Below are 12,937 nucleotides of genomic sequence, written 5' to 3'. Positions count from 1 at the left end.
CTGTCAGTCTCAGATGCCCCTGGAGTGCGGTTGCTTCTTGTTATTCGCAGTAGGTCTGTCCTGTCGTTCCCCGGACACTGAGCTAGTGTCACCGAGTAGTCACCGCTGGGGACATACAGGGCGAGGTCCGCAGGGGCCTCTGCTCACAGTGTTTTCATCAGCCAACCCAGATGCGGCCTGGGCTTGTGTGTGTTTCTGTGTAAGGATGCAACGCACATCGTCCGTCCGTTAACCCCGACCTCGCGGCCGACGGCCCTGCGGCTCTCAGCCGACAGACTCGCATTGTCTCCACGAGGCCCCGTCTCGGCCGCCTCGCGCTCAGAAACACCAGACACACCCCGGGCCAACTCCCACGGCAGCATTGCCGACAAAACACACAAAACCGCAAGACACGTGGCACGGGGTGGAGCACACGGGGCCCCTCGCAGGCGGCGTGAGCCGGGGCCACGGGCGCAGGGCCCGCTCGCTGCCCCAGCTGGGGCCGTGAGCGTCTGGGGACCCAGACTGCGCGCTGCTGCCCTCGCGTCTGCCGTGACCGCAGAAGCACCGCGCGTCATTTCGGGATGCAGACGCGTTTTGACGGGGAAGCGAATTCCCCGCCAGGACCCACGCGAGAGCACAGGCCGTTCGGGGCAGCTCCCGGAGCCACGTCCGGCGTGGTCGCTGACGGGTGCCGCTCTCTGTCCCCACTCGCCAGGCCCCCCGACGTGGGGTTCACGCCCCCCTCGTCTCCTCCTACCCGTCCACGCAACGATCGCAACGTCTTCTCCCGTCTGACCAGCAACCAGAGCCAAGGGTCAGCGCTGGACAAGTAAGAACCGGTGGCCAGGGGTCCCTCCAGGGGAAGGAGCCTGTGGCTGGTCGTGGCCGCGGGCAGGGCTGGGGCAGCCGGGCAGGCACTGGCCACGCTGTTCTGGCCTCTCCCGGCATCTCTGCCCTCTGTCCTGGCTGTGGACTCTCCGCTTCTCCAAGCGGGCTGGCCCTCCGGGGAGGACGCCATGGGCCCGGGCCAGGGGCAGTCGGGCACCCCAGAGGCCCCCACAGACCTGCCCTTGAGCCCGCCTCGGCCGCGTCCTTAATTCTCTGGGTGCCCGAGCGCTGTCCCAGAAGAAAGACCCCAGGTCGCCTTCAGATGGCCGGGTCGGTTCACACATGTGCAGCCCTCGCTGGGGGACGCAGCCGCTGCTGGGCCGGTGGGTGCTGAGGCAGCCCCCCGCGAGAGGCAGCCTCGCGTGCACCCGCGGTCACAGCCGTGACGTCACTCGCCTCGTGTGTCAGCCGGGGCAGTTGTCTTCCCCGCTCTCCAGGAGACGGGGCAAGGGAAGGCATCAGGCCGCTCACCTCTGGCCAGGGCCACCGTGTCCCTGCTGGGGACTGTCCTCACAGAAAGGCGGCATCCCGGGTGGCAAGCGGCCCTTGCCCACACCTCCATGGCCCCGGCTCCGAGGCCAGGCCGGGCCCCCTCTGCGCCTCTGCGGCCCGCACAGCCCCCCCAGAAGCAGCGGGGAGGGACTCAGGCCGTCGTGGCCAGGTGCTCGCCCGGACCCCGATCCTGCCCCGTGCGCCCCGTCTTGGGGCCCTCGCACGCTGCAGAGCCAGCTCCCAGGCACGTCCCCGTGAGCTCCCCCAGGACGGTGGGCTCGGAACAGTCAGTGTCCGAGGACTCGCCAAAGCCGCCGGCCCCCAGGGCCGGGAGGGGCGGGCAAGGCCCTTCTGCCTCGCGGTCCAGCGTCGTGCGCGGGGTGTGTGCCCCGCTGTCTGATGGGGCGGCCGAGGGCTGGGGGCAGCGAGCAGCCAGGAGCGGTCTCCCCGTGTCTCCCGTGACCCAGGCCGCACTCCTACGCCATCAGCCCAGGACGTCCCCAGCTCCGAGGCTGGCCTGTCCCCGTCGACCTGCCCTGCTCCCCCTCAGCGCCCTCGTCCCTCTGCCTCTCTGCCCTCGCTCGCCCGGAGGAGAATAACCCGCCCTCTGACCCCCGCTGCCGCCTCCCCGCCTCTGCCTCCTCCGTGTGTTCCACCCTCCCCCTAATCCAGCTAATTTTCTGCCCTCCCCAGGTCCGATGACAGCGACTCCTCTTTGTCGGAGGTCCTGAGGTACATACACACAGACGGCTCTCACGTTTGTCCCCAGCACTCTCTCCTCCCTCCGAGGCCCCTCCTGCCTGCACACCCCATCCTTTGCATGCACCCCCGTTGTTCCCTCCTCTCTGAGGCCCCTCCCTGCCTCACGGTTCTCAGGGCTGCTGCCTGGCCGCCTTGCACGGGCCCTGTCGTCTTCCGTGTCACCCGGCTGGGGCTGGCTGAGGGATGTCGGTGGCTGTGGCCAAGGGCCTTGTGACTTGCTCAGTTTATGCCAGTAGGTGTGCTTCTCAGGCCTCAGCATGTCCCCGCGCACGTGTCCTGGCACACAGCCAACCTCGCACCGCAGCGAGGACCCGACTCCTGCCTGGGCGTTGGCTGTCGTGACCCGGCTGGGGGCAGGGCCTCAGCCGTGGGACAGAGCCAGCCCCCGCCTGCCTCACCGAGCTGCGTCGGCCCACGGCCAGGCCCGGGCCAGGGTCGGGAGCGGGGAGCTGGGGGCGTGGAGGGGGCTGTTCACGTGCGTGCCACCTGGCTGGTGGATGGCCCTGTGTGGTCGTGTCCTCGCAGTGGGCCCTGCTGGGTGCCCGGGGCTATGAGAAGCTGCAGGTGGGATACTGGTCATTCCCGCACACAAGGCCACAGCGTCACTGTGGGGAGCGGCTCTGTTTGGGGAAGGGCAGGGATGTGCTCTCAGACAGGCACGGAGCTCGGCCCGGGCCTCATGCTAGCAGGTCACTGCGAATGGAGCCTCGGGCAGCCTGCGGAGGCTGCTGTGGCCGTCCTCATGCGCTCCAGACGAGCCACGCCCCTCCTCCAGAGTTGGGGCGAGGGGGTGCTACTCACGCCCCTGCAGAGGGGCCCCAGACCTCCCCAACCAGAGCTGAGCTGGGGGCCCTGAAGGGACTTGGTGCTTTGTCACTGTTGGTCACAGAGCCGGCCGTGCCAGTCCACAGGGGTGGACCGCGGGTGGGTGTGCACCGCGTGTGTGGGTGGTGCCGCCTCGGCAGCGGTCACTGGCAGGTGCATGTACGAGGCGATGCTGGCGCCGGCCCAGGCCTCCCCGCTCTGCACCGTGTCCCCCTCTCCCCGGTTAACTGAAGCGGCGTGGCGCCGTCTCGAGAGCCGCAGGAGCCGTGGCAGCCTGGCCTCTGCCGTGCCCAGTGGGGCCGGAGCCTTTACGTCTCAGCACGCGGTCAGCGGGCGTCGGAGGGAACCCCCGTGGGAAGGGCCTGTGCCCCCCCGGCCCCGCTGCTCCCATCCGAGCCCAGGCGCTCTCCCCAGAAGCACTGAGCATGGCGACTGGCAGCTGGCTGTAGGAGACGGGCCCTCGTCCCGTCTGTGCACCTCGTCCTGTCTCAGACTTGGTGGCGTGGTGCTGGTGTCTCTGGGGTCCCTTTCATCCGGCCGTGGTCCCCTCTCTGCCCTGCGCCCCTCGTCACGTCCATCGCTCGACCTGGTGCTGTCCCTGAGCTGACAGGCACCCCGTTTCCCTTCCTCCCAAAAGAGGCATCATCTCGCCGGTCGGAGGGGCCAAGGGCACGCGGACAGCCCCGCTGCAGTGCGTCTCCGTGGCCGAGGGCCACACCAAGCCCGTCCTCTGCCTGGACGCCACGGACGAGCTGCTCTTCACAGGGTCCAAAGGTGAGTGGCAGCGGCCGGCGGCGGCTCGCCCAGGCCGGCTCCCCTCACCAGAGCAGACTGTGACGGAGAGCAGAAACGGCACCCCGGGGCCTGAGGACGTGGGCTCGGCGACTCACGACCTGGTCTCCTGTCCCCGCCTCTGCTCAAGGCTCCCGTCCCGGCACCAAGCCGCCCTCGGGTGTCCCACTGCTCACCCCAGCACCCCAACACTCAGCTCTTATCGCTGAGTGGTTCCTGTGACCTTGGCCACAGGACTCCACACGGTCACGGTTACTGAATCAGAGCAAAGTCGGAGAAATGTCACCAGCAGGAAGAGCACGTGCTGACGGAGAGACGGGCTGTCCGTCTGTCTCTCGGTCCAGCCGTGATCGACCGATTCCAGGCTGTTCCCATGAGGTCCACTTGCTCCTTCTCTCCTAACGGTGTCAGCGCTCAGCAGCTGGGGGGACAGGCGCCGAAGGTGGGGGGACTGGGATCTAGTCCAAGCCGCCTTGTCGCTGCTCACAGGACTCTGCCGTTGGCGGAGGACCCCCAGTCTGTGCGCTGACCGGCGTCTCTGAGTTGTCACCCCGCGTGCAAGTCCTGCCCCTCGCTCTCCCTGGCCCGGCCCCCCCGCCGTGGACCTGCCACCCTGTGTGCTGACGCCTGTCCCCTCCCCGCCCCCCCCCGGGCTCTCTCTCAGACCGCAGCTGTAAGATGTGGAACTTGGTCACGGGGCAGGAGATCGTGGCTCTGAAGGGCCACCCCAACAACGTGGTCTCCATCAAGTACTGCAGCCACTCGGGGCTCGTGTTCTCCGTGTCCACCTCCTACATAAAGGTGTGGGACATCCGGGACTCTGCCAGGTGCATCCGGACCCTCACGTGAGTGCCCCGGCCCCCGCCTGCCTGCCTCCCAGCCCAGGGACACCTGGGACACCCCGGCCACCTGCGTGGGCGCCGAGGCCCTCACAGGCCCGTTCATGTGTCCGGACTCTGAAGGACAAGGTGTGCCGTCTGGGCTGGGGGCAGTGTCTGGGCAGCAGCTTGGTCGAGCCTCTGGCCCGGCTGACCCCCCGCTTCGTCCTGGTTCCCCCGGTCCTGCCTCTGAGCTCTCCGTGGGTCGAGGGAGGAGCTGGGGGACAGGGCGAGGCCACCTGCCTGCGTATGTGCGCCGCCGCCCGGCCGGCGCCCCGACGCCGTCTCTCAGCGAGAGCCATGCTCCCTCCTGTGTTTGTGTCGCAGACGGTCTGTTGTTTATCTTGATTCTTTAAAAAGGGTAAACGGGGCGTTTAGGGCAGTGAGACCGCTCCGCGTGACACTGTCACGGCGGACACGTGTCGTCACACGTTCGTGCAGACCCACTGGCTGCCCCACGCTGAGAGTGACCCTGAAGTCAGCTGGGCACCGGGTGGCGATGGCTTTTCCGCGCAGGGTCTTCGTTGTGCCGGAGGTGGCAGGCGGGCCAGGGTCGACGGGGAGGCTCTGCCTCTGCCGCAGAGTTTTGCCATGAGCCCAACACCGTCCCAATGAAACAGCTTTTACACAGACAGACGCAGAACAAGCAGAAAGGGTGTCGTCACCCGTGTTTACAGAGGAGGAAGCCAAGGCTCAGAGAGGCTCCCACAAGACCCAGGGTCAGACCCAGTGTCATGACCCGCTGTTCTGCCCCCCAGGCCCTGGCTTGGGGCTCGTCTTCTGCTGGCCGGGCAGCGGGCCTCACCCCTTGGCCCCGTCCCCGTCAGTCAGGGAAGGCTTCCTGGGGGAGTGGGCCGCAGGCCGGCCCGCGGGAGCTGTGCCTGGGTTCCCGGCCTGTGCGGACGGGCCGTTTTGATTGCCCACCTCGCCCTCCCCCTCGCGGGCAGGTCTTCGGGCCAGGTGACCTCAGGTGACGCCTGTGCTTCCACATCCACCCGTGCCATCACCGGCGCACAGGGTGAGCAGCAGATCAACCAGATTGCCCTGAGCCCGTCGGGCACCATGCTGTACGCCGCCTCGGGCAACGCCGTCCGCGTCTGGGAGCTCAGCAGGTGCGGAGCCTGCGGGGGGCGGGGGCGTGGCCTGGGGTGCGCAGGTCCCGGCTCAGGTGACTGCCCCGGGTCGGCAGGGCTGTGGTGGCATCTCCGTCCCCCGTGCCCCCGAGGCCCCTGGGGCTGTCGCTCTTGCTGGGGGAGGCCAAAACTCTGGCCAGGCTGTTCATGCCGGGGCAGACCCCCCACCACCGCCCAGGGCCCCTCTGACCTCCCGCCCCTGCCCGGGCCTCTCCCAGCACAGGTTCCAGCCTGTCGGCAAGCTGACCGGCCACATCGGCCCCGTGATGCGCCTGACAGTCACCCAGACCGCCAGCCAGCACGACCTGGTGGTGACTGGCTCCAAGGACCACTACGTCAAGGTAGCTGAGACCGGGTGGGGGGCGGGCATTCTCGGGGTCCTGGGAGTGCTCATGGAAGAGAGGTTTGTGGGGTCTGAGTGAAGAGCTCGCCGTGAGCAGGCGAAGCCGTGAGCGGAAAGTAAAGGCCGTGGCGTTATTTTGTAAACGGTGGAAAGTTAGACGTTTGGGGTGTTTCTAAGGGCAGAGCGACAGTCATGTCGGTCGGGGAGACCCTACCCGCGGGGTGCAGTGCGGCCGTGGCAGCATCAAATGTGAAGGCGAAGCACTCAGGGTCCTAACAGCCCTGACTGCCTGTCCCCTGATCGTGCCACCGAAACCGCCTGTAAGCGGCGCGTAGAAGGGAGCAGAGTGTGGGCGGTGATGAGCGTTTGCTTAAATGAGTCCGGTTGCATTTAACTTACTGCAAATAAAAGGTTTAAAGGGAGGCACACGCCTGGCACCGCCCGGCACAGCAGCTCGTGCTGCACTGCGGAGTCCCACTGCATCGCTAAGTCGCTGGCCCCAGGCCCCAGGCCCCAGGCCCCAGGCCCAGTCCCTCGGCTCAGGGCCCGAGCCTTCAGCGTTGTCCTCAGGCCCTGGCTCTGTGGGCCCCCGGTCACCTGCCGCACCCACAGTGGGCGGCTCTGGGACCTCCCTGCACCCTGCCTCCCGCAGATGTTCGAGCTGGGCGAGTGTGTGGCGGGCACCATCAGCCCCACGCACAACTTCGAGCCCCCCCACTACGACGGCATCGAGTGTCTGGCCATCCACGGGGACATCCTGTTCAGTGGCTCCCGTGACAACGGCATCAAGAAGTGGGACCTGGAGCAGCAGGAGCTCATCCAGGTGAGGCCAAGGCGAGGCCAGAGACTCCCCAGCTCGCCCTTGCCCCCCGCTCCGCCCGTGCCCGCCCCCGCGGCCCCCGCCTCTCTCCCGTCATCTCTCCCCACCCCACCGAGGACCGAAGGGCAGGATGTAAGGCTCGAGCCTGAAGGACCCACCTCTGGGCCCCGAATCCCAGCATGGCCGGTGCCCTGGGTCCCGGGGACATGAGTGGCCGCAGGGAGCCCGGCGTGCGCAGGGTCCTCTTCCTGCCCCAGCTGCCCGGCCCTCACCCACCACCCCTCCTGCAGCAAGTCCCCAACGCCCACAAGGACTGGGTGTGCGCCCTGGCCTTCGTCCCGAGCCGCCCCATGCTGCTGAGTGCCTGCCGGGCGGGTGTCATCAAGGTCTGGAATGTCGACGGCTTCACCCCCGTCGGAGAGGTCAGGGGCCACGACAGCCCCATCAACGCCGTGTGCACCAACACCAGGCACATCTTCACCGCCTCCAGGTGGGTGCTGGGCGGGGTGGGCTACGGGTCCATCACCCCGCCCCGCGTGGGCCGGCCCACGGGCTCACGGAGCAGACCCCACGGTACCTTCCCGCGGGCCGGGGGGCGGGGCAGCAGGCAGCGCGGGGCCCAGGCCACAGCAGCCCCCACCCTGGCTGTGTTTGCCCCGTCCAGGTATCTCCAATCTCGGTGCGGCCCACCCACCGCCCAAGACCCGCCTCCCTCCAGCCCCAGCCCCGGCCCCGGCCCCAGCCCGGGACGCCCGGACCCTCTGCCCCCCGGGACCTACTCACAGGGGTCTTTCTCTCCCCCTCTCCCCCCCCCCTCTCCCCTCTGCCCCTCTCTCCTCCCTTCTCCCCCCTCTGCCTCCTTGCCTCCGACTCGCCTCTCCCCCGCCTCTGCCGCTTAATCAGCTTTCTCTCATTAGTGACTGTTGTAGGAGTTGTGGAGGTGATGTCTTGACTCTCACTCTTTGTTTTCTCAGATGGTCTCCTATTATATAAGGGTCACATGCACTTTCATCTCTGCCTTGACTGCTTCGGCCTCTGCCCTGACCCCTTTCTTCAATTTCCTCTGCCTTTTCTCTCTCTTTTTCTCCTCTCTATGATTCTGAGTTGTTGCTGATTTGTAGACGATGTTATTCGCTCTGTTCCCCTTTCTGTCTCCTTCCGAGTTAAGAAGGGCGCAGCCTGCAGTGGAGGGCTGGGGGCTTTCGGGCCTGGGCGAGACAGCAAAGCGCGGCGAGAAGCCCGTCGGCCCTGGAGACTCAGCCCCCTCTGCCCAGCACCCTCCACCCCGCAGCCCACCCTGTGCCAAGCAGGGCTCGCCCCTGGGCTCCGGCCACGTTGGGGAATTCGGGGAGTCTGGGGAAGGCCAGCGGGCCTACTTCAAGAGCTGACCGCCACTCTCTGTCCTCCCCAGTGACCTGACGGTGAAGCTCTGGCGCGCCCGGCGGTTACCTCGCGGCCCGCCCTGAGCGAGGTCGGAAGGTGGTCCCAGACCTGCGGCCCCAGCAGCTCGGCCCCAGCAGCTCGGACAGCACGGACAGGGCCAGCTGCCCTGGGGACAGAGGGTGTGGCCGATGGGTGTGGCCCTCCCTGCTTCCCCTCCCCTCCCTGACGGCTGTCGGGCCAGGCCCCTGGCTGTCCCCCAGGCTCTCCCTGCCTCCGCAGGACGCAGAGCAGGAGGCAGAGCAGGAGGCGAGGAATTCAAGCTGTGACAGCAGGGTCCCCCCTCTTGTTTCTCCCGCTGCCCCTGGCCGTGCCCCTCCTCGGGCCCTTGACCCTGGCGTGGGCCCTGCAGGGGGGTGAGACCGTCCAGTCCCCACGTCCCCCAGCCCAGCTTCTGGACCACTGCACCTGCCTCTGAGCCCCAAAAGGTAGTCCTCAGGTAACCGTGGAAACCAGGTGTAGGCAGCCAGGCCTGCAGCTGACCTCTCACCCTTGGCCACCAGCAGCTGTTCCCAGGTGACCCCAACGATTCTGGGGGTCCCTTCCGATGAGGCTGCTAGAAAGACTCCCTGGGGGTGGCCAGACGCACTTCAGTTACTTAATTTATTTTTATGTTTTGCTGTTGCCTCCTGGACGTTGACTTGAAGTTTCTTCCCCGTGCTCTGTCCCTCAGCTCTTGGGGACCAGGAGTCCCACAGGGACCTGCCCCACCGGCCCTCGGGCCCGACCCCCACTCGGCCTGGCCCTGCGGCTGGGCCGCGCCACCTGCCCCCAGGGGCCACCCTGGTACACCCCGACATCGGCCGCCGGACGCTTCAGTGCCTTCCTCCGCCGTCCGGCGGCCTGGCCTGGCGCCCCCCTGGGGTGGCACCACGGGGTCTGCTCATGAGGGTCTTACCCCTGCCGCCCGGGGCTCCGCGTGGGGAGCAGCCCGGAGGACCGCGCCTGCCGGGACACAGGTGGACAGCGAGGACCGGCCCTGCGGTCACCCTTCCCGGTCACCCAGGAGACTGTCCGAGCCTCCGATGCCGGCGAGCGGACTGCTGAGCTCCTCCGTCCTCGGGCTGCAGCCTCGGGCCCTGCGGGCTGTTAAATGCGTGGCCTGAGCCGCCGTGGGCCCGGCCGCGGGAGGACCCTGTCCTGAGCCCTGTCCGCACTCGGCCAGTGTCCTGCCGGTGTTTACCTGGTTCGGTGCTTCCTGGTCTCGGCGTGCGGCCGGGAGCCCAGCTCTGCTCAGAGGACACGAGCACTTGAGACCTTCTGAAAGTGGCTCTGCTTCCGTCTTGGGGCGTCCCCTGTTTGGCCCAGTGTGGGACGTGTCTGGAGCACAGGGTGGAGGATGCCATTTTAGCTGTGAAAGGGAAAAGCACCTGCTGGGGCCTGAGCCCAGCCTGTCCCCACCTGTCCCCACCCTGCTCCGAGCTGCCCCAGGCTGAGAAAGCGCTCGTGCTGGGCGAGGCCCCGCTGGACACAGCGGCGAGGTTGGGGTGAGCGGATGTGCGGGGCAGTCTGCCTTCCAGACTGGACACCCCTTCTCCTCCGGCCGGTCCGGGCACCAGGCAGCTCCCCCGAGTCCCCTCCCTGCCCGTCCCTCTGCCTGCCGGGACGGAAAGCATCACCTGTGAGAAAGCTGTCTGCATGGCGTTCACACCCTGCAGACACAGACTGTGCTCCGCGGGCACCGGGACTGTAGCTGCCGGCCGGTCCTTGCTCGGGGTGTAACGTGCAGCCCGCGAGAGGTGCTCGGCGTCCGGCCTGTCTCCTGCTGTTGACGGGTCAGCTACCTCACGGCCAGCTGGCTCTGATGTCCTGGCAAGTATCACTGACTCTACACTTGAAGTCCCCCGGGAGCCCTGGTTCTGGTGTCTCTGCCACTCCCTCGGGGACTCCGGGGTGCACGGCTGGGGGCAGGCCCCTGGCGCCCCGCACACAGATCCGGACGGCGGAAGCACAAGATGGTGATTTGAGCACAGCGCGGGGCTGGTGTCTGGTGGCCTGGGCCCAGGGCCTCCTCCGGGGCTCAGGTTGGGGATCCCCCGTCGGGGCCTGCCTGCAGCTCACCCTAGTTCTGGGGCACATCGTCGTACTTCCTTTTCTGTGCCCCCAAACACCGTGAGGCACTGCAGGCCAGGCCACAGGATGCCGGGGCCACGAGCAGTGCCCCCTCGACACCACTCCCCAAATCTGGCAACGGCCAGGCCCAGGCCGGGTCCCTAACAAGGGCTCTGAAGGCCGCTTGGTGGGTAGGTGGTGTCCTCACCCCACTGCCCGGGGCCACCTCGGTGGTCCCGCCGCAGCGTCTCGGTGCTAACTGGTTCCTCGTTTGCTTCCACTCAAGCGACGGGTCCTCTCGGGCAGCCAGAACTCCTGTCGCCTTCAGAGATCGTCCGGAGAGAGGACGGGCCAGGAGGCGGAGGCTGGCGCTGGGCCGTGGCGGTGGTCAGGGTGCCACCTTCGGCCCCTGGGCAGGGACACCTGTGGGTCTGGGCATGGCCTCCCCGCCCACTGCCCCCACTGCAGCTGCAGCCCAGCCCCCCACCCAGCCCTGCCGCCCGCCGGGCCCCAGGCCCCCGTGGCTTTGGCGGAGGGCGTCGAAAGCACAAACCGCTGCAGGGAAGGCGTGTCTGGGACTCCCAAGCCGGCCAGCAGTGGGGACGCAGGTGGCGGCTGGGGGGCAGGCAGGCGCCCGGCTGTCCGTCAGGGCCCGTCCCTGGGCTCCCCGATGTGGGCTGGGCTGGGTGCAGGCACACCCCACTTGCTCAGTCCCTGCGGAGCGCTGAGCCCCTTCCTGCTGGGCGGCCCCAGCCCCGGGCGGCTGCTCTCTGCCGTCCCCCACGGGAAGCTGCGTGAAGCTGCTCGCCGCTCCCGCGTGGCGACGCCTCCTGGCCCAGGCTCGGGGACCGGGAACCGGGGCCTTGCATGGAGGTGGGAAGCACTGCTCGAAGAGTGAGGGGTCAGAGGGGACCCCTGCAGTGAATCGGGCCGGTCGGCCACTAGGTCCAGTGCTCGCCTCTGCGTGGCCGCAGTGTTCCGTGGGCTCGCTCTGTCCCCACTGTGGGGCCAGCGCAGGTGAGCGTCCGGCCCGTCCCTCTGCCCCTGACTGTATATAGCGTCTGGAAGTTATTTAAGCCCCACACTGCACGTCCGCCCCGGACCAGACGTGTGTTCCGAAAAGTTGTGCTAAATAAAACCTGAACGACACTGGTGCTGTGGCCCTGGAGGCTGGGGCCCTTCTGGGGACGGGGGGGGCCGGCCTCGGGGACGGGGCCCACATGGTGCGGCCGCGGCATTGGCTGTGCGGGGCCCCGCGGGCCCACGTGCCACCTCCTGGGACGGCCACCGCAGCCGGAGGAGGGCCGCTGGCCGCCGGGCACCGTCTGACACCGGTCACGGTGTCTTCTCTGCCCCGTGAGCGGTGACGTCCTCATGCTCTGAACTGGGAAAAGCTGGAAGGGAGGTGACGTCCGGGACCACAGCTCGTCAGGATAGAGAAGGCATCGAAGCCCAGGCCCGGCCGACCGCCACCCCGTCCCCTTCCCCGGTGGCCCGTCCGAGCACGCCCACCCCAGACGTGTGTCCTCCCCTGACCACGTAGGACGGGAGCCGGAAATAGCAAAAGCTCGCACGGAATGACAGCGGCAGCCTGGCCTCGATTTCCGTGTCCAGGCCATTGTCCCTCAGTCTTTAAAAACGCGTATTCCCTTTTCCTCCCCAAAAACCCTCTGCGCTCTGCCTATTCGTGCCACTGTTTTTAACATAAAAGTATCTTTCGGTGTAAGAGACACCAGACAACCTGTGACCCCGAAGACATGAGTCGTGGCTCCAAAAGGGAGCAGTTCTCACGCTCGTAACCCGTGATTTCTGCCACCACGTTTTCAGGAAGCAGTGACACTCAGATAACGTCACGTTTAGGGCTCGCTGCGCTGCTGATGCTCTGTGACCAGCCATCGAGTTTGTCAGACTTGAGAAAACACTTTTCTAGCACTTTTGTTGAGATATAAGCGCCTTTTTGGGGCCGATGAGTTCATTCGGTCTATTTCTGTTCCCTCAGCTACCTGTGGGGATGGGCGCTGAACACACGTTTAGTGCCTGGAGAGTGACAGGCAGTTCGGGAGGGCTGAGTCATGAGACGTCACTCAAGCTCTAGAGTCCTATACTCTTCGGGTAACTGCCCATCCCTGCCTGCCCTGGACCCTGGGATTCTGGCCAGCCCCCTTGGCAGAGAGGCCACCCGGGAACAACTCATCGTCATCACCAGCCACCTGACTGTCGTGAAGACGACTCTGGGTCTCTCTTTGCTTTGTTTTCCAAGTACAAAGCCTACACGTCCCTGTCCTTTATCTGGGCCCCCAGCTGGGACGGGGTCTGGCCAGTGAGTCCGTGCGTCTGGAGGAGTCGCCGTGGGTGGACGGGGAGGCTCCCTGTCCTCAGTAGGGCCTTGGCCAGTGCGAGGCTCCTCAGCCTGCTGAGGGGACGCGGTGGGCAGGCTGCCTCGCTGCCACAGGCACAGGTGCCTCCCTGCTCCGGGAAGCGGGCTGGCTTCTGAGGACGTCCGAGGGCCCTGCCCAGCGGGACAGAGCCC

At 67.2% G+C, this 12,937-nt stretch overlaps 1 protein-coding gene across 1 annotated transcript in view; it reads left to right on the top strand.

Annotated features, from left to right (window-relative positions):
* Window positions 1–11,559, top strand: part of KIF21B (kinesin family member 21B) — a 38,615-nt gene extending 27,056 nt beyond the window's left edge. The window contains exons 27-35 of the mRNA XM_039883537.1: window positions 698–811; window positions 2,056–2,094; window positions 3,587–3,723; window positions 4,406–4,586; window positions 5,567–5,731; window positions 5,976–6,093; window positions 6,748–6,918; window positions 7,206–7,405; window positions 8,327–11,559. Of these exons, the coding sequence (XP_039739471.1) occupies window positions 698–811; window positions 2,056–2,094; window positions 3,587–3,723; window positions 4,406–4,586; window positions 5,567–5,731; window positions 5,976–6,093; window positions 6,748–6,918; window positions 7,206–7,405; window positions 8,327–8,381 (1,180 nt within the window). The 3' untranslated portion in view covers window positions 8,382–11,559. The remainder of the gene's footprint in view (window positions 1–697; window positions 812–2,055; window positions 2,095–3,586; window positions 3,724–4,405; window positions 4,587–5,566; window positions 5,732–5,975; window positions 6,094–6,747; window positions 6,919–7,205; window positions 7,406–8,326) is intronic.
* Window positions 11,560–12,937: the final 1,378 nt, after the last annotated feature.

This window comes from Pteropus medius, unplaced genomic scaffold (genome assembly GCF_902729225.1).
Source record: "Pteropus medius unplaced genomic scaffold, Ma_sr-lr_union100, whole genome shotgun sequence".
Lineage (NCBI taxonomy): Eukaryota > Metazoa > Chordata > Mammalia > Chiroptera > Pteropodidae > Pteropus > Pteropus medius.
Note: the sequence above shows the minus strand (reverse complement) of the source record. Positions and strands in the feature narration are given on the sequence as shown.